General features: G+C 37.5%; 2 protein-coding genes across 2 annotated transcripts; both read left to right on the forward strand.

Annotated features, from left to right (window-relative positions):
- Positions 1 to 1,018: 1,018 nt before the first annotated feature.
- Positions 1,019 to 7,459, forward strand: LOC130727386 (DEAD-box ATP-dependent RNA helicase 15-like). Its single transcript, XM_057578504.1, has 12 exons — positions 1,019 to 1,196; positions 1,331 to 1,446; positions 1,801 to 1,901; positions 2,724 to 2,896; positions 2,985 to 3,216; positions 3,305 to 3,423; positions 4,023 to 4,079; positions 4,158 to 4,342; positions 5,490 to 5,634; positions 5,734 to 5,817; positions 5,901 to 5,964; positions 7,145 to 7,459. The coding sequence occupies exons 2-12, from the start codon at positions 1,334 to 1,336 to the stop codon at positions 7,153 to 7,155; spliced, it is 1,284 nt and encodes a 427-aa protein (XP_057434487.1). The 5' UTR covers positions 1,019 to 1,196; positions 1,331 to 1,333; the 3' UTR covers positions 7,156 to 7,459.
- A 4,968-nt stretch (positions 7,460 to 12,427) lies between these two features.
- On the forward strand, positions 12,428 to 16,070 carry LOC130727387 (probable LRR receptor-like serine/threonine-protein kinase At3g47570). The gene is made up of 2 exons (XM_057578505.1): positions 12,428 to 15,241; positions 15,445 to 16,070. Exons 1-2 carry the CDS (start codon positions 12,574 to 12,576, stop codon positions 15,813 to 15,815), a joined length of 3,039 nt encoding a protein of 1,012 aa, XP_057434488.1. The 5' UTR covers positions 12,428 to 12,573; the 3' UTR covers positions 15,816 to 16,070.
- Positions 16,071 to 24,038: the final 7,968 nt, after the last annotated feature.

Genomic DNA, 24,038 nt, shown 5'->3' on the forward strand with positions numbered 1-24,038 from the left:
TAAAAACTCGAGCTCAGCCTTCTCCAATATGGGGAAAAAATAAGAATCGTTTCTTAGCTGAATAACACCAAATAATAACTTCTATTAGATATACTCTTATATGTTAATAAGGTGTTGAGCTAGTGGTAAATAAGTTAGACTCCACAAGGCTATGAAGTATGAACACAAGTTTGATCTCCGAATAAGACATTTGTTGGAAGAGACAATAACAACTACAATTTCTCGAATAAGTCTTATACTATTTAAACAACTTAATTAAGAACTCAAATGTTCTATTAGATATGCTCTTATATGTCAATAAGGTGTTGAGCTAATGGTAAATAAGTTAGACTCCACAAGGCTATGAAGTATGAACACAAGTTTGGTCTCCTAATAAGACATTTGTTGGAAGAGACAATAACAACTACAATTTCTCAAATAAGTCTTATACTATTTAAACAACTTAATTAAGAAATCAAATGTTTATCGCATTGATGTTTTGGGTGTATGACAGGTGTCCTCCTTCGGAGACAATCATGTTCGAGCCAGGAGCGTCCACATCATGGTGGGGCTAACTCTCACAAGCAGAAGTTTTTCTTTCTACAAGACTCGAACCTGAGACCTTACTTAAATGGAATCAAACATGTACCACTTGAACCAATCACCCGTTTGTTATCGCATTGATGTTTATTCACAAGCTATAAACTTATGAGCAAGTCATTAACTTTTTTTTAAACAAGTACCCCTCCGATCACTATTATAAGAAAAAATCAGTTTTTTAAATTTATTGAATAAATGATGTATGTAAGTCAATACCTAAACACTAACATTCAAAAGTTAATCTAAAAATGCGTTTGGGCAAACAACTTTTTAAAACAACTTTTTTTTTTTGAAACGGGGTAAATAAGGGAGTACTCACAAGTCACAACAACTTATGAAAATTAAACGGAAAGTGAAAAAGATAATCTAAAAGGGCATTTGGAGGAATAAAAAAAATGGTGATTGTCGCGGCGCGGGTTTATAAAAGAAAGAGTCTCCATTCCATTCCAAATCTAATCCAATCCCTCGACTCTATTCTCTCATTCTCTTTCTCATCGCCACCGTGTTCCGCCGTCTAGGTTTCGCTTTCCGCCGATTGTTTTTCATCTAACCAATTTACTTTGCAGACTCTTTTCACCACCGCACCGTAACCTTCCCTTCAATCCTTCACTTCACAGGTATTCCTCTCCGCTTCCAAAACCCTAGATTCTCTCTCTCTCTCTCTCTCTAGGGTTAAACCCTAGCTTAACTTTTTGTTTGTTTTCTGGATATTTGTTTGAAGGTTTGATTGAATTGTTATGGTGATTTGCAGATAATGGCAGAAATTAAGGACGAAGGATACGAGGAAGAGCTTCTCGACTACGAGGAGGAAGAAGACAAGGCCCTCGACTCTGCCGGAACAAAAGTCAACGGTGAAGCTACTAAGAAGTAAGCTATTTCTTGTTTTTTCCTGTGTCTTGATTTGTTTCGTGAAATTATATTAGTTTAATGGTGCGTTTCTGTTAACAGCTTAATTAAGCTCGCATAAGCACTTATTCATAAGCTAATTTGAGAATCTGATTGAAATAATCTGAACATAGGTGGTAGGGAAGCAAAGCATATACAAACAGTTTATGAAAATAAGCTCAAAGCAGTTTATAGATAAGCCATAATATGTATAAGTGCTTATGCTAACTCGTTATGTCGAAACAATTGGACTTTAGTGCACAATATGTTGGTTTAGGACTTAAACATTTGATTATTTTTTATATAATTAATCTCTCTTTCATTTGTTTTATGTAGGGGCTATGTTGGAATCCACAGTTCAGGATTCAGAGACTTTCTTCTCAAACCAGAGCTTCTTAGGGCTATTGTGGACTCGGGATTTGAGCATCCTTCTGAAGGCAAACTATCCAGCTATCTTAATTTACATTTTTTGTTGTTGTATAGGTTGCAAATAATATGATGTTTTTGTGATTCTAAAGATTTTATGGTTATTTAAATTATTAGTATTTCAGAATAAGCAAATGCTAATGCCCTTTGTGCACTAATTGAGAAGACTTGAAAGTATTTTTCCAGAAATATTGATCACACAGAAAATAGTTAACTAATGCATCTTGCATGTCTGACCATATTATCATTAACTATGAAGCATGGACATGGGGACTGGACATTTTCACGACAGATCTTCAATGTTTGAAATATATAGGTCCCTGAGGCATTGCTGCATAAATTCATGTGTATATGTGTGCGTATGTGTGCATTTGTATTTGTTGATATATGTATGTTTGCATGTGTTTGTATAGGGACTTCATTAGTTGCCATTGCCAGCATTTGAGGAGTTAAACTCGAGTCTTGGCCCATTCATGCTCATGCATGGTTGTATTGTCAAGTTCAGCTCCTCTCACTAAATTTGTGCTGGTGTCCTTGTTGGTATTAGATATGTGTTGGACACTCCAACATCTCAAAAAGTGTCCGTGACATACACATATAGAAGCCATGTAGTTTTGTATGATGCTATGCTATTTAAGTATTTCTAAAATTTGATTAACTGAACTTATAACTTTGTTTGACGTTTACTTTACAGGTAATACTTCTTCGACAATCTTGTTTTGGAGAACTTACATGCTTTGGTAATGGTATCAAATCAGATTAAATGCGTCAGAAAGGTTTTGTTTTACTTATCACCACTTCCTTCGGCCCTGTTTTCTTTGCTTTATCATCAGTGCAACATGAGTGCATCCCTCAAGCAATCCTTGGAATGGATGTAATCTGCCAAGCTAAATCTGGAATGGGGAAGACTGCTGTCTTCGTTCTCTCGAGTTTGCAACAGATTGATCCCGTTCCAGGCCAAGTTTCTGCACTGGTTCTTTGTCATACAAGAGAGTTAGCTTACCAGGTAGTTATTTGGGGTTCAGTGCAAGAAAGTTAGGGAATTTAGTATTATAGTTGCTCTTGATTTAAGATGTGCAATCTCTTCTGTGCAGATATGCCACGAGTTTGAGAGGTTTAGCACCTACTTACCTGACCTCAAGGTTGCTGTCTTTTATGGTGGGGTCAACATCAAAGTTCACAAGGATCTGTTGAGAAATGAGTGCCCTCATATTGTTGTTGGAACGCCTGGAAGAATACTTGCATTGACTAGGGATAAGGACCTTTCTTTGAAGAATGTTAGGCATTTCATTTTAGATGAATGCGATAAGATGCTGGAATCACTAGGTAATGTTTCTTTGGTGAGTTAAATTATTGTTGGTCTTTTTGTATTTTTCCAATCTGATTATTCTTGTTCCTATTATGCTTCCTGCAGACATGAGGAAAGATGTTCAAGACATTTTCAAGTTGACTCCCCATGACAAGCAAGTTATGATGTTTTCTGCAACACTCAGCAAGGAAATCCGTCCAATCTGCAAGAAATTTATGCAAGATGTAATGTCTCATGGCCAGTACTACTTGAATTAGAATTCTCTTTTTCATACTGCCCGCATTCCTTGGGAATTTTTTAGATGTTTAGAATGATGTGGTTTTATCAGCTTTTACTTCTTATTGGAGTTCTGTTGGATGGTGTGTTCTATCCATTCTATTTTTACTGAAACACCTGGCTGGCAGGCGGAGCGTGGTTGGGTATAGATTGGACTAGGAACATTTGTGTGCCATGTTTCAGTAGTTCTCCTGATTGTCGCCATATGTATTTTCTCTTCTCTCTTTAGGTTCATGTTGGAAGTTAGTTTTGTCTCTATAATCAGGTTGGTGTCAAGTATGGGTTTTTCTGTGTGTTGGGATTTTTTTTCCTTTAGAGAGGGGTAGGGTTGTTAGGTTATTCTGGGTTTGTTGCTGCCAGTTTTCTTAGTGAGTGTCAAGTGTTAGTGGCACTTGCTTGGCGTGGCCAAAAAAGTTTCTGCAAGGAGACAAAACAGATGCAAAGAAACTATGATTCAGGAGATCTGCATCCATCATTCATTACGTTCTGGATTCCATTAGCTTGTGGAAGGACCCTAATTTGATTCACTGAAATTTGTTCCTTTCAGCCTATGGAAATTTATGTCGATGATGAGGCCAAGTTAACCCTTCATGGACTTGTGCAGGTATGGTTTTATCATTTCTTTTTATTTCTGCCCTTTTAAATGTGTCATTATAGCTTACCTAGATGCTGGATGTGGCAGCACTACATCAAACTGAAAGAGGAGGAGAAAAACCGGAAGTTGAATGATCTTCTTGATGCACTAGACTTTAACCAAGTAGTTATCTTTGTGAAAAGTGTGAGTAGAGCAGCTGAGCTGGACAAACTACTTGTGGAGTGCAACTTTCCATCTATATGCATTCATTCTGGCATGTCCCAGGAAGAAAGGTATGTTCCATGATACCTCAATGGGTGCTTTTATATTTTTTTAGTTCATGCTTTGATTGATGATTTGGTTGGCCAGTTTCATTTGGTGTGTTGTTGTTCTTTGTTTCAAACTTTCAATTTTGTTTACTTGTGTTGTGTTCTTTGTTTGTAAGCTTTCAATCTGATATTAATTTTTATTGGAGTAATTTCAATTATCTTTTGGGCTGTGGGGCACAGTACGGGTGCAGCTTCCCTTTTAAGAGGGGAACACTGATTTTCAGTTTTAGTCTTTTTTTGTTGTGAATGGTGACATTTATTTTTTTGATACAATTTATGATGTTGGAATCCGCTATAGTATTATATGCTTGAAAGGCTGGAAAGAAAACTATAGATCAGATCTGTGGATTGTATATGGAGCTGTGCAGAAAAAAGCACTGATCTTGCACTGACATATGACAATAATGGCTTAGAAAGCTGCCTTTGCTTGTTCCTTTTAATATATGCACTATTGATCTGGTATCAGTTATCTACACTTTTAACTGTCCAGAGATTGTATCTGCAATGGTATATTTAATAACAGCAGAATTAACAAATTTGTGAAAGTCTGAATGAACTTAAGTTCTAACTTCCAAGCTGCCTTTGTTAACAAGTTGGTGATTATGTAAGTTGGGAATTTCTGAATAGAATTGCTGGAGTGGGTGATGAATGGGTTTGTTCAATCGTCTCTTTATGGAGTATCTTTGGTTTTGATGTTCTAAAGTGTTAGCAAATGCCACTTTTGATGTGAAACAAGACACATGATGACTCTTTGGAAAAAAACTAATTGTATGTATGATTAATGAAGTTGAGAGAAGGGGTGCTTCTCTTAGTGTCTCCTTTCATTTAGTATTTACATAGTTCGCTGATAATAGTCTTCGATTTCTCCATTTTTCCATTGAAGTATGTTAATATTGGTTACTGATTTCTATGTTAAAGATATCAGCCAATTTTATGTTGGCTACCGTAGGCGTAACACAACTTTTCTTCTTTACCCGGACCAGCTATGACAGCATAGGCGGGGTTTTTAATTTGCTGTTTTGTTATTGTTTTTTTTTCCTGGTCACACTGTAAAGAAGCTGTTCTCTGAATCAATTATGTTTGTGTATGATCTTGGTTTATGTATCTGCAGGTTAAAGCGTTATAAAGGTTTCAAGGAGGGGCATACAAGGATTCTGGTGGCAACAGATTTGGTTGGTAGGGGGATTGACATTGAGCGAGTCAATATCGTTATAAATTATGACATGCCTGATTCTGCTGACACATATTTACACAGGGTATGGTTGAACAAAACCTGATAAGTTACATCTTTTAGCAATTTCTTGTAAATAATTTTAACTTGGGGTAGTCTAACTTTTTTTGGAGCGAGCGTACAGGTTGGCCGAGCTGGAAGATTTGGCACCAAAGGCCTTGCAATCACATTTGTTTCATGTTCTGCTGACGTCGATGTTCTAAACAATGTAGGGAGCTATTTTTGTTGGATTTCGTTGACATATTTGGCTGTTTCCATTAACATTTTTTATTTGGCTGTTGTGATTTTCAGGTCCAGTCAAGGTTTGAGGTGGATATAAAGCAGCTTCCTGAGCAGATTGATACCTCTACCTACAGTATGTGATTTTTCATTCAATTATTAGTTCCTTTGATGGTTCAATGACATAAATGGATTTATAGTTCAGTTTTTTTATCTTCTATGTTTCGAGTTTGAAAAATTAGATAAAATTCAATTTTTAATAATAAAAATCATCAGCTAGTTTTATGAATAGAAGATTGCTACAGTACGTATTTTTATCAATAAGTTATGCTAGTGTTTTTTTAAATAATTTAACTTTTATATGTTTAAATTAGGCTTAATTGCACTTTTTGTCCTTGATCTATCATGATTGTGCAATTTAGGTCTCTGCTTTTTGGAACGAGCAATTTGGGTCCTATATGCTTGTGACGTTAGCAATTTTAGCCCTTCCGTTGGTGTTATGTAATTGGTGTTTTGTAATTTTATCCCTTCCGTTAGTGTTTGGTCCAAATTGTGAAGGAAATAGCTGATGTGGCATGTATGTTAATATTTTATTACCATTTAAATACTTTATTTTTATTTTACTTTTTATTAGACTAAATTCCACATGACTGTTTTTCTTACTCTTTATCTCAGCCCTTCAAATCCCCCCAAAAAAAATACCATGGGTGCTGCCACCACCGTCCCCCACCATTTATCTTCATCATCCTCCACTCATTTCAACACTCTCCATAACCATTTTTTTCCACCATGGCTTCCATAACCAAAACACACCGCCTCTTCCATTTCCCCATCCATTTGAAAGAGCCCCAAGGAGGGACCGAAAGAAACCCCACCTCATGAAGACTTTATCTTCTTCTCTCAGTTCTCTGCATAATAGGGATTGTCAGGGATCTTTTCCTCTCCCTGCTTCAACATTCTTCGATGGCCTCCCCCTCACCTCCAAAAACCTCCTACTCTTATGTCACTCCTTCCATGAATAATAAAAACAGCCTCCACTATAACTGCTCCTAAAACTATATCCTATGTGGCGTAATATGATTGAGTGTTAGTGTAAAACTGTTTGCTCTGATATTTATCAAACTTGAATGATATTTATGCTGCCTGCCCTTATTTGATTTGGTGTTCATCATTAATTCTAAATGATCTATGCTTTTTGGTGTCATGGGATTGTGTCGCCCTTTTTTGGGTCATAGGGTTTTTTATTTTTCATTTCTTTAATTTTAGCTACCAATATCAAGTTTCTTCTGACTTGGTGTCCTTGACATCTTCTGCAGTGCCATCGTAGATGATTTTGTTCCGGGACGAGGCTGTAACTGCCTGGATGTATGAGTAGGGTCTTCTGGATTTTGTTACTGTTGAAGGTTGATCTTTATGAGAGTTTGCACTTTGCAGTATGATGGCTTATGTACTTTTGGGGTTTTATTTACTGGATTTACTCCGGCTTATGGATACTATGGTTGAGTTAATTTTCTGGCAACATTGATGTTTGTGGTTGAATTAGATGATTTAATAGGTTGGATCATCAGGACTGTCATATCAACAATGTGCAATTTAAGGTTTAGTGGAAGTAATTAGACATGATTTCATAACATGGTTGAACACCACAATCGATATAAAACTCACTATGAAGCTTTCGTCTAAATATATTAAAAATCACCATATTTACATGTGGATAAACCAACTGAATAACGGGTTATTAATCACAACCGTTAAAAGAAAGAAAGATTTTGATTGTATTATAATCAACACAACTTGTGAACTTGCGTTCTTTTTGAAATACCTTGTAGAGTTAGTGCCACTTGTTGATCTTTTATTTTTATTTTTTTGGTGTACACAAGATATTCACACAAATGGCAGCAACTTTGAACCATGAACAAAATACTTAAAAATCTGAGTATCATTTTGGTCCCTGATTGTGTTCACTTATGACGGATTAGTCCTTATATTTTGAAAATGGTCTTTTTTCGTCCTTGAATTTGTCGCCGTCGGTCAAGTTAATCCTTGATTAAGTTTTCTGTTGGTCCCTTAGACGGAAAAATCCAAATGTCACAATTTTTGCCACATTAGCTTGACACATCATCAATGACTCATATCTAGTTATGTCAATTTAGTCCCCAGAAAATTAAAAAAAAAGCTCTGAATTTATTAATTGAAATTGCAAAAATCATTTAATCATCTTCAACCCCATCTTCATCTTCACCTTCATCGTTAATCTCACCTTCTTCTGTCATCATTTCTAAAAAACAAAACACAAAATCCCCAAATCTTCATCTAAAAATAACTATTTCTATTTGTAACCAACATACCCTAATTTTCACTCACATTCCAAAATTTCCCCCAATCTCTGAATCAATCTGTTACTTTCCATTGCAGGATCAAATACGAGAGCACCAAAGAAGCCGCAGTGGTGGAGCCAGTCGAACTGGCGAAGGTTCTCGAAGCTGCCAATTCGCATGGCCTCACTCTCAAACTCGTCCTTACCACCCACCGTCACTGGTAAATAGGTGAAAATCGCATGAACTGGCGAAGGTTCATGTCGCTTTGTTGAGATCGACGACTTGGACGATGATCTCGGGGAGATCTGAGGAAGAGTCAGCAAGAGCAACAAGGATCGAATCAACAAACTCCTCTGCTTTCAATTCCTTCAAGAACAATTACCTCTCCGTCTATTCCCTCATGATGGGTAAGATCTCCTCTTAGATCTACTCGATCTAACCCTCATTCCTCCATTGATTGTTGCTGATTTGTTTGTAATAAGATAGAGTCTTATTCCCTCAGTGAGGAATCATAGCTTTTTAAACGGATCCTAGTGTGATGGTCAATTTTGCTTTACATCTCAACGTGCGTGTCTTATTGTTCTGGATCTTTGCTCATTTTTACTTATTTATTTGGGATTTTGAAATAGTTGTGTACAGTGCAATTTACTTGTCCATGATTGACTTGTTTTTTTCAACTTCTTGCATTTCAGATTGTACAGTGCAATTTACTTATCTATGTTGTTCTTTCGTGGAAGCATGAACTTGGGTCTTTGGTGACAAGCTGACAAGGGAAGGTAATGGTGGCTGAAGATTTTGGGTATTTTAATCAGATCTAAATTTGTGTATTTTGAGTGAGAAATTTCTGATTTTGGGGTTTTGTTTGGAAAAGAGATTAAATGAAAAAGATGATTTGAGAGATAAATATATTTTTTTTCTGGGTAAGACTGATGAAGATGGTGATGAAGATGATGAGTTTCTTTTTTTATATTTACTTTTTATGAATTAAGAGTTTTTTATTTTCTGGGACTAAATTGACATAAGATGTGACTCATTGATGATGTGTCAAGCCAATGTGGCAAAAATGATGACATTTGAACTTTTTCATCTGAGGGACCAACGAAAAACTCAGCCAAGGACTAACTTGACCGACGGCGACAAATTCAAGGACGAAAAAAGACCATTTCCAAAGTATGAGGACTAGTCCGTCATAAGGGAACACAATCAGGGACCAAAATGGCTGTTTACTCTAAAAATCTCTGGTGTAAAGGCTATGACTTATTATTCATCTTTATACTTATCATCTTTTTGTGCCATGTATTTAGTTAACTGAATGGTTCTTTTATTATTGCATTATTTTATTTTGACAAGTAATCCTGACACTTAGATTGGATGATCCCTTGCTTGTGAGGTTTGTTTGGGGTCACAACATGCTTTTATTAAGGCCCCATTTGGAAATACAACTTAATTAAGTGCTTATAATTATGACAAAAGCGCTTCTTCTTATTTATAAGCTATTTTAAAATGTTTATTGAAATAAATCGAAAATAAACTATATATAAGTATAAATTCTTTTTTATAAGCTATTCTGAGTAGCTTATGAAAATAAGTTCAAAACAGCTTATGGTAGGCTATTCGCTGTTAGCATAAGCTCTCTCAAAAATTGAAGTAAGAGCTTATGCTATCAGATAAGCTCAAATAAGCTTTTTCAAATGGGGCCTAAAGATAAGTATTTGTTCACACTTACTTATAGTACTAAAGATAGAGAAAGGAAGGGTCCGTTTGGCACGTTGTATAGTATAAGACCTGATAGTATAAGGCCTGATTGTATTAGGTCTGATAGGATAAGGCCTAATAAAATTTTAATACTATACAGCGTTTGGTCATACACTGTATAATTTAGTGACAACACAAGTGGTGTGGTAGTGGTGGTAGTGAAAGTGATGATGGTGGCAGTGGTGGTGGATGGTGGGGCAGCGGCGGTAGTGGCAGTGACAGTGGTGGTGGATAGTGGTGGCGGTGGCGGTGGAGGTTGGGGGCGGCGACAGTGATGGTATGAAGGTATCAAAGATGGTGGCAGTGGTGGAGCATGGTGGTGGCGGCGGCGACAGTGGTGGTGATGGCGGCAACAATGGTGGTAGTAGTGACGGCGGTGATGGTGTAGGGTGGTGGCGGCGGTGGTGGTGGCGGTGGTGGTAGATGGTGGTGCTAGTGGCGATAACGATGACTAGAGCGTGGTGGTGGTGGCGACAATGGTGGTGGTAGTGGTGGCGGCGACGATGGTGGTGGTAGTAGTGGAGGCGGTGGTGGTGGCGGTACTGGTGGTGGAGGGTAGTTATGGTGGTGGTGGTGGTGGCGGCGACGGTGGTGGCGGCAGTGACGGTGGTGGAGGATGATTGTGGTGGCGGTTGATTAAATATATTGAAGTAGTTTATACATTGCACTCTTATCATACCTTATCCATCATCTATAGGGTGGATTAAATAATTCATCATTTTGATGTATAAGAGGAGATTGATGTATAAACTTATACAATACAATGTGAGCACCAAACAATGAATAAGCTCATAATGTATTGTATAAGCTTATACTATCATGTCTAATACGGTGTACCAAACGAGCCCGAAAACTTTGAGAAAAGAAATGAGATATATGATAGAGAAAGAGAAAAATAGAAAGAAAAAGTGAATGGAAATTGTATGAAAGAGAGAGATGCAAATGAATCAAAACTATTTCATTAACTGGCTGGGGTTATATATTTAGTGTATAGTTTAGACTTATGCATACCTATGATCAAAATAGTTTATCGATTGCAGACAGCAGACATAATAGTAATTATTTAATTTCAAATTATAAGTGATGTCGATTTTAATCTTTTGTTAATTATTTATATTAAGTTGTATCTACTAAATGTAATGACTCTTAATATTTATTAACAACATTTTTCAAAGCTATACCAATCCTAAGACCCTGAAAACATTTGTCAGCTTACTAGATTTTATTAAATAAATGTTTTTTCCACGTCCAACGTTGGACTGTATAAACGTAAGGTGAAATAGATTCTCACTCGTAAAGCAATACATTATTTCCATTTCTTCAACCAGAGTCTAGTCTGCCATCTTGATATTATTATACTTAAGGGAAATTGACTAAACAGTCACTATGCAATTGCACATATCCTTTCACCTATCCAATATTATATATTGAATTGAAGTTTAGACTTTAACTTTCAGGATTAATTAAAATCCCTTAGGTCACTCTCTTCATAAAATAAATACATTATTATCAATTTTTAAAATTGAAATTTAAACATTTTAATTAATTAAATAGTCCTGCTTAAAAATGTAAACTTTATCATAACTAAATTTAAGTTCTACTATAATTAATTATTTATATTTACTCTTCGTACTCAGAAATCTTTCTATTGAATTCATCTTTTGTGTTTTCTATTTTATTCGAATTTAAAAATGCTAAAAAAATTATGAAATATTTAGTAATATATAGACTGATAATTATAAGAAGTTGAAAATTATTATGAAATGAAGTCTAAGCAAGTGATGGAAGATATGAGAAGAGAAGAGTAAGAGGTAGACAAGTAATTCTGTGGAATGAGGGTTGGTTGCTTGATGCAACCTCCAAGACAATTTAAAAAAAAAAACACGTTTATGAAATTGTATTTGGTGCAGATTGCCACAGGCAGGAAATTTCCCACAGATTTTAAATTTCAAAGGATAAACCATTCAAATGTATTATCTGGGAGATTCATACTTCACAGATTTTTAAGTAAAATTCATGGCAAATGAGCAAATTTCTACTAATGAGACAATAGCTAACTAATCCCTTGATGAAGCTGGCCAGCAATGACGTTCGGGAGCAAGAGATAAGTTAAATAACTTTAAAGTCATAGATAATTCTATAAAAAATAATCAGGCAGATAATTAGTTTTAATATATTGCCAGCTTAATTTCCTTGAAACTACACATAGAAGAGTTAAACTCTGAGATGATTTCACAGCACTGATGGAATTTCTGTGAACGTGTATTGCTATGGAATTTTTGCATAGAGAGCTAGTTTCTTACTTACTTTCTTTGAGCGTGTTCCTCAAGTACTTCATTTCTCATTAAAATGTCCAATTTTTATTACTTCTTTTATCATGAAATCACCTATCACAGTATCACTGGTTATTGACTTGACTCTAATGATAAAAGAAAATAATCAAAATTTCATACTCTAGATAAGTAGATATCATAATATACATAACATGTATCTGTAAAGATAATATAATCCATCAGCACAATGAACAAAGAAAACATAATCCATCAGTAGCAGTAACATAAGCTGAAGGAAGCATCTTCACTGGTTCCATTCAACCATCAATTAAACGCATATAAATAGAGCTATCTAACTAAAGATATTCAAGTTCCACTTCCACAATCTTTGTTACCAAAATGAAACTTTTACCTCTCATGTTTCCTGCACTTCAATTTTGGTTACTGCACCTTCTTTTAATTTTCAACCCTGTCTCAAATGCAGTTGCCTCTACATTAGGAAACAAGTCTGATCATTTAGCATTGCTCAAATTCAAGGAATCAATATCCAATGACCCATTTGGGGTCTTGGTCTCTTGGAATGGTTCCACCCACTTTTGTAAGTGGCATGGAATCTCATGCATGAGTCAAAGAGTTACAGAGTTGAACCTAGAAGGATACCAATTGCATGGAACTATATCTCCCCATGTTGGCAATCTCTCTTCCTTGAAAATCCTAAACCTAGAAAGCAATAGTTTCTTTGGAAAAATCCCACATGAATTGGGTCACTTGTTTCAATTGCAACAACTGCTTCTCACCAACAACTCCTTGGTAGGAGAGATCCCTGCAAATTTGACAAGTTGCTCTGATCTCAGAGAATTGTACTTATATGGCAATAATCTAATTGGAAATATACCAATTGGAATTGGCTCTCTTTGGAAGCTTCAAGTATTAGAAATTGGGAAAAACAATTTAACTGGAGGGATCACTCCATTCATAGGGAATCTTTCATCCCTAATTGCTATCTCTGTGGCTTATAATAACTTAGAGGGACATGTTCCACATGAAATATGTTACCTTAAAAGCTTGAGAGTAATAGTATTAGAGGTCAACAATTTCTCTGGTACATTTCCTTCTTGTCTTTACAATATGTCATCCCTTACTACAATTGCAGCTGCAAAAAATCACTTTGATGGCTCTCTTCCACCTAGCATGTTCCACACCCTTCCTAATCTTCAATTTTTTGGAATTGGTGGGAATCAAATCTCAGGTTTTATCCCCACTTCCATTGCAAATGCTTCTACCCTGACAGTACTTGATATCACAAGAAACAATTTTACGGGACAAGTTCCAAGCCTAGGAAAGCTGCAAGATGTTTGGCTTCTACAGCTAACTTACAACAAACTAGGTGACAATTCATCTAATGATTTGGAATTTTTAAATTCACTGACAAATTGTAGCAAGTTGCAGAAGTTATCTTTAGCTGGGAATAACTTTGGAGGTAGTTTGCCTAATTCCTTAGGTAACATGTCCTCCCAACTTGAAAATATGCGTCTTGGGGGTAATCATATATCAGGGAAGATTCCTGCTGGGTTAGGAAATCTAATTGGCTTAACCCTTTTGGCCATGGAAAATAACCATTTTGAAGGGATGATTCCAGCCACCTTTTTGAAGTTTCACAAGATACAAGTGTTAGACTTGAGTGGAAACCAACTTTCAGGAAATATTCCAGTGTTCATAGGCAACCTCAGTCAGTTGTACCATTTGGGCTTAGAACAAAATAACTTAGAAGGAAACATTCCTCTAAGCATAGGAAATTGCCAAAAGTTACAATCTCTAAACCTTTCACATAACAACCTTAGTGGAACCATCCCCTCTGAGGTTTTTAGCCTTTTCTCATTAACAAACTACTTAGACTTGTCACAAAACTCATTGACTGGGAACCTACCTATTGAAGTGGGTAGACTCACAAATATCAATTGGTTGGATATCTCTGAGAATCATTTGTCAAGTGCCATTCCTGTAACCTTTGGAGAATGCCTAAGCTTGGAGTATCTTTATTTGCAAGGGAATTCCTTCCATGGAATCATTCCACCCTCTTTGGCTTCACTTAAAGTTCTTCAATGTTTAGACCTGTCAAGAAACCGGTTGTCGGGATCAATTCCTAAAGCCCTACAAAATCTTTTGTTTATGGAGTACTTCAATGTTTCTTTCAACATGTTGGATGGTGAAGTGCCAACAAAAGGTGTCTTTCAAAATGGAAGCGCGTTAGCAGTGACCGGAAACAAAAATCTTTGTGGTGGTATTTTAGAATTGCATCTACCACCATGCCTTAAGGAAGGTAAGAAACCTACAAAGCACCATAATTTCAAGTTGATAGCAGTGGCAGTTAGTGTGGTTGCTTTTCTTCTGATTTTGTCATTTCTTCTAACAATCTACTGGATGACGAAAAGAAGAAAGAAGCCATCTTCTGATTCACCAGTAATTGATCAACTGGCTAGGGTTTCATACCAAGACCTACATCAGGCAACCGATGGATTCTCAGCCGGAAACTTGATTGGATCAGGAAGTTTTGGTTCTGTATACAAAGGGAATCTTGTGTCAGAAGATAAAGATGTTGCTGTAAAGGTCTTGAACCTTAAAAAGAAGGGAGTTCACAAGAGTTTCGTTGCTGAATGTAATGCTCTTAAAAACATTAGGCATCGAAATCTGGTTAAAATTTTAACATGTTGTTCTAGTGCAAACTTCAATGGTGAAGAATTCAAAGCTCTAGTTTTTGAGTACATGGAAAATGGAAGCTTAGAACAATGGCTGCATCCAAGGATAGAGCATCCAAGAGCACTAGACCTTAATCAAAGATTAAATATCATCATCGATGTTGCCTCCGTATTACATTATCTTCATCATGGATGCGAGCAAGTAGTCGTTCATTGTGATCTAAAGCCAAGCAATGTCCTTCTTGATAATGACATGGTTGCTCATGTAAGTGATTTTGGCATAGCAAGGATTCTCTCAACCATTGATGGTACATCTGATAAGCAAACTAGTACAATTGGAATTAAAGGGACTATTGGATATGCTCCTCCAGGTATGTTCAGACCTCTTGAATCATTTGCTGCTTCTTTGAATTCTTGTATCTTTTGGTTTCTATTATATTTGAATATTTGTCAGTATCAATGCAAAGTGAATGCAATTTTTCTCATGGATTGAAATGAAAGTTCATTCATATTGCATACTGGTATCCAAACACACCCTTGTTATAAAGTATTGACAGTTTGTTATAAATTTCAGAGTATGGAGCAGGATCTGAAGTGTCCATATATGGAGATATTTATAGCTTTGGGATTCTTATGTTGGAAATACTTACTGGAAGAAAACCAACTGATGAAATGTTTCAAGATGGTCTAAATTTGCAAAAATTTGTTGAAATTTCATTTCATGGTAATCTCTTACAAATTTTGGATCCATCACTTGTACCAGGAGAGGAGGAAGCAGAAGAAGGAAATGGTAGGACAGTTGATAAGTGCTTAGCATCTCTTTTTAGGATTGGACTTGCTTGTTTAGCGGAATCGCCAAAAGAAAGGATGAATATGATGGATGTTAAGAGAGAGCTGAACATAATCAGAGAGGCCTTTCAAGCTGGTAAAATAAATAGAAACTGACTAAGATAATCATGTATAACTGGAAAATACAATGTAGATTTGCCAGTTTCACATTGTTGCTAACTTGCTATGGCCAAATTGAGATTTCTAGATGCTTAATTGCATGCTGCACCAGCTTTGGCTCTTAATGTATTTCCAAATTCTAAAACTACAAGGCATGTTTTTCTCAAATTTAAGGTGCCGACACATGTGAAAAATTAAAGCTGTAATAAAATGCCACAGTCATTTTGTTAATAGATTGATGTGTTTTTAGTATGATGCACCACCAGGTTGCCACTAGAGTTAAACCACATCAAAGTAGTTTATTCAAACATTAAGAAGCTTCAAATACAATCATTCATGTAATTAAGTTATTAAGGGGACAGACCTTACCCTTGTAGCTTGTAAGTAGCCCCCAAAGGAATTAATCAAGTTAAATACAGTACGTTGGAAACTGTTTGTGCTGTTGCTCAATCAAAACCACACCCACCCAGTATCTTAATATTTTATTGATGTGATAATTTCTTCCACTTTCTATTTCCAGCCAACATGTCATTTTGTATTTCCTTCATTAAATACTGCACATATAAAATCTAAATTTGTCCTTTATATCTTCATTTACCTTCATATTATCTTGTATGGGCTATTCAACAGTGCATCTCAAACAATTTTCTGATCAAGAGATGTTTTAGCTTGTATTCCTACTAATGTATTGTTGATAAACTTAATCCTAGAGTTTAACCTTGAAAGACAAAATTATTAAATAAAGTGAAGAGAGTTACTCTAACTCAATTTGTTCTTAGACACCATTTTATTGCATGCAACATATCTAGATTCCACAAGGTATTTATGATGATATTAATGCGTCCATTTGCAAGTTTGTGTAGGAGAGAGCGACATAAAAAGACATTTATTTAGTGAATTGGGATAAGGTAACTCAATTGACAAAGTTAAAAGGGTTTGGGCTTCATTAAGCCCAAAATCATTATGTGGCCCTTGTTGAGAATAATGTGTGGCAAATAGTGCAAGGAGAGGACAAGCCATGAAAGTTTAATGAAAGGAAAATATGGGTTGAATGATTCTTTCCTCTCAATAAGCAACATGAGAGGGTCTATTGTGTGGCAATCTCTCAGAAAGGCAAATGATTCCCTTAAAAGATGGCTTTTTTTTAGTCATCTTGTTTTTTGTTGATGTTTTTGACATTCATGACGTGATTTTAAATAAGGAGAGCTTGTTAAATCCTCACGTGGATGATTGTATTTTTTTTTTGCATTTCTTGAGCATGGTGTTGCGTTAAATTGAGTAGCTTGGGCTTTGGAGGGTGAATCCGAAATAGTGATGGTGACTGGCTGATGGGTTTTATGGGATCTGGTGGGGATGCAACTATCCTCCACATGGATTTTTAGGCCTTTTTCATGGGCTTACTGTTACTTGCATCATGGATCCAGTCAGTGGTGTGCTCTATTTTATAGCGGTATAAGGCCTCCTGCGAGTTATCATGTTGATGCAGGTCTGATTTGGAATGTTAAAGAACCGCTTAGAAGACCGTGAGAGGTTACTTTTGGTTCATACCTTTATGAAAGAGAATGCATGTGCAAATTTTTTAGCCAAAGTTGAAGCCCGACAGTCTTTGAACTTCTTATTTATAATCTCCTTCTGATGAGCTTGAGCCATTGTTCTTGTAGATGTTATAAGGACTAGCTTTTGTCAGGTTAGTTTGCCTAAGATGTATTTTTTCTTCTTTATTCTTTGTTGTTTGTTTTCTTTCTCGGCTTGTACCATTAAAATATAGTTATAGATAAACTATAAAACAAGCTGCAAATTAAAGCTAATTTCGCAGCTAATCAGTTGGTACACAGTTATAACACTCCTTTAAAGCAGTGTTTTAAAACTCGGCTCGGTCATCGACTCGGTCGGGGTACTGAGTCACTGAGTCATTGGTCGGACCAGTGGGTCACTGGTTCGATTGCTTGACTCGGTATATATTAAAAAATCATAAAAAATGTCAAATTCAATATAAAAGTAATATATAAATAATAAAATGCTTCTCTTATCAATAACATTGTGATGGTGCAGTGGTTAGTCTTCCTTCATATATCCTCTATTGCATATGTTCGAACCTTCCTGGCACCCTTTTTACACACATTATTACATTTTTTCCTATTATATACAACATGTTTCCTACTGGATTAAAAAAACACAATTTGAAAGGCCCAATATGTTAATTAATTACCGGTCAACTCGAAATGGGCTTCCATATATGGCCCATCATCCACAAATTAATAAAAAAAATTAAAAAACGAAAAATGGGTGACTCGCCAGTTCAATTAAAAAACCGGCCGAGTCACCGGTTCGATCATTAAACCGGCCGGTTCAAAACGGTTCCGGCCGAGTGACATGCAGAACCGATCTGAAGTAAGGCTCGGACCGGTCAGGTCACCGAGTCCCGACCGGTCCGAGCCGAGTCTTAAAACACTGCTTTAAAGGCACATGTCTAAGTGTCTAATATACACCTTTTTTACATATTTAATTTTTACCGATTCAACCACAATTTGATAACGGTTGAATATTGAATCGTAAACAAGTGTCTTCACGTGTTATATGACAGGTCTAATTTTTAAAACATTGAGTAAATAAGACCGGTTAGTTGCGGATGTCTCAGGCGATTTCAATTTAGATATTTTTTTGTCGATCACTACAATCGACGACTGACATGTTGAGATGAAGATATTCAAAGAAAAATAGTAGATGATGTTGTTCTAGACTATTCTGTGAGAAAATGGAAGAAGATTAACCCCCCGTATATTTGAAGGAAGGATGGTTACCATGGCTTAAAGGGGAGTAAACAAGTGGCTCACGATAGAAGATCGACAGACGAACAAGGACTCTATCGGATTGGAACATCATCTCATGAGATCTCATGAGATGAAGAGATTTAAAAGAATATGATGTTGTTCTAGATATTCTATAAGAAAATGAAAGGTGATTTATAACCTATATAGTCAAAGAAGGATGCCTATCATGGCCTAACGGGGAAGAGACCAATGAGAATTCTTGGTGGCTCACGGAGGAAGGCTATCGGGGCTCGTACAAGAGTTGTGGCGATTTGGGACAAGAAGAGAGGAAGATAGTGAAACATGAGATCACATGGCTGAGGCTTCAAGCGGCCAAGGGATGAGGAAGAGGCAAAACACCAAGACAAAAGATAGCAGGTGAAGTGTTTGAGGCGGAGGGGCAAGAGGACGAACGAGATATATTGCACTACCACTAAAATAGGCACAATGAAGTTAGCTTTGTTCCACTTAAGACATGGAAAAGCAGCGAAGAAGCTGTAATGCTTGAGCAAAGAGGACAAGACATAGTCATGAGAGGAGCCAAGGGGGCGAGGAGTTGAGGCAGTGAGGGTGAATGGGAGATAAGGCATTTCAACAAAGGTTTCCTTCTTTTCTTTCTCCTAAGACCTGATCAATTAATCTTTAGGATATTAAAAAAAATTGTCATCATTTGGTCGTCTTTTTGGGAGTTTTTTTTACCCAATTGATTTGAACCCGCAAATGACTTGATGCTTACACTACCCGAAGAGTACCCAACCTGAAACCTTATCAATCTAAAGAATTTATTGGACAAAAATGTTCTCAATTTGTGTATGGTTGAGTTTTGTCAGATTGAGCATTTTGTGAATGAAACTAACCGATGAACAACCCTACTGGTATATACTTCTACAAATTTTTTAGAAAGCAAAAGAATATATTAATCACAACTTTGATAACAAAGCTGAAAAGGAGACAAAGCATGTAATGGTGATTAGTAACAACAAAAAACTAATCACCCATAGTGAAAGACAGTCCCCAAAGAAAAAGACCATAAAGTTATACAATAGACAAGAATCCTACAACCAACCAAAAAGAAAGTGACCCCCCACAGAGTAAACCAACTAAAAACCTAAAAACTAAAAGACCAAGAAGCTCAAGACCAGAAGATCACAAAGGCCCAAAGAAATACTACCACACCAACACCAAAGGAAATTAAGTGAGTCCTCTCACGAAGCCTTAATGACTTTTTTTTGGTACAACTCATAAAGAAAAAAGAAAACAAGAGAACCGAAAACTAAGGCATCAAGGATGCGACCCCTGACACATCATCAAGCAACAACAAGCTCATGCCATCTAGAGGAGAACAAACTTGAACGCTTCATCCTGAAGGGCTCCATGCTTAGCCAAGAAGTCTGCACAAGAGTTTCATTCCCGTAAGACATGATGAAATGCCACAAACAAGGCTCTACTCAGAAGCTCCTTTATATCCCAAATCAAAGAAGCATACAGATGACTCGCAACGGGAACTGACAACACAAGCTTCACTGCCTCCAAGGAGTCAGACTGGCAGTTCACGCGACGCAAACCTTTCGACCAAGCAACAGTTAGACCATGAAAAATAGCAAGCAACTCAAGATGAAGAATGCAAGAGTCATCAAGGAAACCAAAGAACCCGCCAAGCCACTGACCCAAATCTGAGCGAAAACACACGCCAAATCCACCGCGCTTCGGGCTACCGCAGACGTTGCCATCCACATTAATCACAACACAATATGACACGGAAGGGGCCCAAGAGACTAGGCGCGGCGGCCGCACTGGAGTCGCGAACAAACCAGAAAAGGCACTCTGCAGGTCGGCCTCCATGACGGCCACGTTAGCAGCAACTTGGAACAGGGACATCGTCGCACCTTCCAAACACACAGCATTACGGGCACGCCAAATCCACCACACGATGACGATTTCAGCAGGGTGCGTCCCATGGAGGCACCGCAACCAGACCTCTGCATTCACGCCACGAAACAGGGGACTGCTGATGTCAAACCCCCGGCGCTGCCAAATGTCCCTGACCTGAGTGCAGTTGCAGAGGCTATGCAAGACTGATTCAGGGCCATCATGGCAGATGGCACACTGTGAGACCCAAGTTTTTAAGCTTAGAATAAATTAATGAAATTCCTATTCACGATTAGGTTCGATGTATCGTGAAGGGAAACCTGAACAAGTGTTTACCGAATGGAATAAATTTATGAAGGAGAAAGTTCAGGAAAAGACTAAGAATAGTATAAAAATCGATATAAGTTATAACGCGAGTCTTATTCGCTTATGCCTAGGGCAAGAGCGTTAGTAAACGACTAATTTACTCTTAAAGCACTATAGGAACTAATTCCAAAAATCTTCAGAGAGATATAAGAATTTCTCTTATTCATTTCCTTGACAAGTCTTTCGACACGAAACTTTGGAATGTACGAACGTCCGATTCCAATTCTCGGAAGTTTGCCGAAACTGAATCTCTGATAGCTCAAGAACCTTAAAGTAAACTGTCGATGAAGACTTTTTCTATTCGGATCTTCAAATGATGATTCCACACGCATACACCCATTTCTTTCGATGTTTTCAACCTTTCTTTAGAAGGAAGTTTTCTCTTCCGACATCAACTGCAAAAAGTAACTTTTCGGGTTAAATCGATTAACACCGTTAGTGAATCGTTTGCTCAAATTCCAAGAACCCTGTTTCGAGTTCTGAAATTCTGTTGCCAGATTCTCTCTTATAATTCACAGAGGAATGTGCAGGAAAAATCGGAATCGCGAAATTTTCATTTTCCCGCATTTTCCCTCACCTATAAATAGGTGAGAAATCAAAAATCCAAACCCATAACCCCATTGAACCCGCGAGCTTGGAGGAGAAGGAGGGAGAAGAAGATTTTCGCCGTTTCTTGCCTGATCGTCGCACTGACAGTTGCTATACTTAGGCCTCGAGGTATAGATGCTATTCCTTACTTCTGATCGTCAATTCTGTCGCTTTTCTCTATGTCTTTCTGTGCTCAAAGTTTTGAGCTTTTTGTAAAAGTGTCCAAATAACTTGATTTCAGTGTCTAAACTTATTGCCTACATGCCCAAGAGCATGAATATCCGGTTGTTTTCTGCTGAATCTCGCCGAATCGTCGCAGAGATCCAATTTTCTGGAAAAAACCCATTTTTGGGTAAAAGCTTCGCTTTTTGAATCAAAAACTCCTGACTGAGCTTAGCGTCAGTAGGATTAGTTGTTATAAATTTCATTAGGAACACGCTCATCAAATTTATTTTTCAAAATTCCAACTTTGAGTTTTCGGGCTAAAAATACTGACCAAAATACCCCTGTGTTAGTTTTCGACCCAATATTTTTTCTGAGAGTTTCCATGGCCTAGATATCGCCTAGGAATACCTAGGAATTAAATTAGATCGAAGAAAAAGTTTGAGAAACCTTATTTTAATAGTGGCCGAGACTTATTTGGTATGGTACCGTGTCCAAAAATAATTTTTGGGTTTGTATGACCTGAGTTATAGCGTAGCTCTCTCCGTTGTCGAAATTTTGGCTTTGGTTTCGTGTCATTCCGAGTTCTGTAGCTCGAGTTATGCACGTTTTAGCGAATAAAGTGTTTTTGTACAAAACTTGAATCGATTCAAAACTCATCCATTTGAGGAAAGCCCTTCCATTCGTGCCTAAATGTTGTACTCTGAAGCTTCTTGAGCTTTGTCTAACGTTAGTTAGTATTGTTTCGATTGGAGATCAAAGACTTCATCTCGTCTTTCATGGCAAGCTCCCGCTTGCTCGCATCTACGGTTTGACATGCTTCTGCATGGTCTTCAGGCTCTCCTCCATCTGTTAACAACATGTAGCTCATGTATCTCCTGTTAGGCATAGGAGTTCAAGAAGACCTCCTCAATGCAGGAGCTGGAGTAGGATGCTCTGTTCTGTCAGACTGCTGCTCGTTGCCTGGTTCAGTTGTTTCTTCTGACTGAGGACTGTCAACTGTAGGACTTTCTGGGTCATCATCCACCTCTGCAAAAGCTGGCCCACTCGATTCTGAGTTGCTGGCACATGTATTTTGCTTGTCCTTGTACATCATTCTTTCGTTGAAGATCACATCTCTACTGCAGATCATCTTTTTGTTTTCGTCATCCCAAAGGCGGTAACCAAACTCATCTTCACCATAACCAATGAAAGTGCACTTCTTTGATTTGGGATCGAGTTTGTTTCTGCCTTGATCACTGATGTGCACATATGCTACACAGCCAAAAACTCTAAGATGTGAGAGTTTTACCTCTTTTCCGCTCCACACCTCTTCTGGTATTCTATGCTCCAATGGTACCAATGGACCTCGGTTGATCAAGTAAGCTCCTGTGTTGACTGCTTCTGCCCAGAATTGCTTTGGTAAGCCTGACTGCACATGCAAGCTTCTGGCTCTTTTTGTCAACGTTCGGTTCATACGCTCAGCTACACCGTTGTATTGAGGCGTACCCGGCACAATCCTCTCCATTCTTATCTCGTGCTCATAGAAGAACTTCTTGAATCTGGTGTCTACATATTCACCACCATTGTCGGTTCTGAGCTTTTTGACCTTCAATACTGTGTCATTTTCCACCATGGCTTTCCACATCTTGAAAGCCACAAATACTTCAGACTTTTGTTTTATAAAGTACACCCATACCTTTATGGAGTGATCGTCAATAAAAGTCACAAAGTATCGTTTCCCACTAATGGATGGGACAGTTGTTGGACCCTAAACATAAGAGTGAACTAGCTCAAGCCTCTCCTTCTTTGGGGTTCTTCCACTTGTCTGAAAGCTGACCCTCTTCTGCTTTCCAAATATGCAGTCTTCACACATGTCAATTTCTACTGACTGAAGACTTGGAAGTTTCCCCTTTGAGTGCATGACCTTCATCCCTTTCGCACTCATATGGCCAAGTCTCTGGTGCCATAGATTGAGATTTTCATTTGATGCAACTGCAATCAAATGACATGCTCCTCCTGTCTTGTAAAGAGTACCAATCCTTTTTCCGCGAGCTATCGTCATTGCACCCTTTGAAATTTTCCACTCTCTGTGGAAAGTTGTTTTGTAGCCTTCATCGGCCAACTGGCCTACTGAGATTAAGTTCTTCGTCAGGTCAGGAACATGTCTGACATTCTTCAGTTCCCAAACGGACCCATTCAACTTGATCTTCACTACACCTTTTCCCACAACCTCACAAGGTTGTTCATTACCAAGGTAAACTTTACCGAGGTTTCCAGGGACATAATTCTGAAAGAATTCTCTCTGCGGAGTTGCGTGAAAGGATGCTCCAGAGTCTAACACCCAAGACTCTTCCTTGTTCTCCAAAGAACATATCAGAACATCTCCTCCTGAGGTTGAAGCAACGTTTGCCTCTTCTTTCGCCTCTTGATTCTTCGGTGCACT

Source organism: Lotus japonicus, chromosome 1 (assembly GCF_012489685.1).
Source record: "Lotus japonicus ecotype B-129 chromosome 1, LjGifu_v1.2".
Taxonomy (NCBI): domain Eukaryota; kingdom Viridiplantae; phylum Streptophyta; class Magnoliopsida; order Fabales; family Fabaceae; genus Lotus; species Lotus japonicus.

Excerpts from the sequence above, each read along its gene's own strand:
- LOC130727387 (XM_057578505.1), top strand. The coding sequence starts at position 12,574 with ATGAAACTTTTACCTCTCATGTTTCCTGCACTTCAATTTTGGTTACTG. Across the intron at positions 15,242-15,444 it reads TATTGGATATGCTCCTCCAG|AGTATGGAGCAGGATCTGAA; the intron begins GTATGTTCAGAC and ends TATAAATTTCAG.
- LOC130727386 (XM_057578504.1), top strand. The coding sequence starts at position 1,334 with ATGGCAGAAATTAAGGACGAAGGATACGAGGAAGAGCTTCTCGACTAC. Across the intron at positions 1,447-1,800 it reads AACGGTGAAGCTACTAAGAA|GGGCTATGTTGGAATCCACA; the intron begins GTAAGCTATTTC and ends TGTTTTATGTAG. Across the intron at positions 3,424-4,022 it reads GCAAGAAATTTATGCAAGAT|CCTATGGAAATTTATGTCGA; the intron begins GTAATGTCTCAT and ends TGTTCCTTTCAG.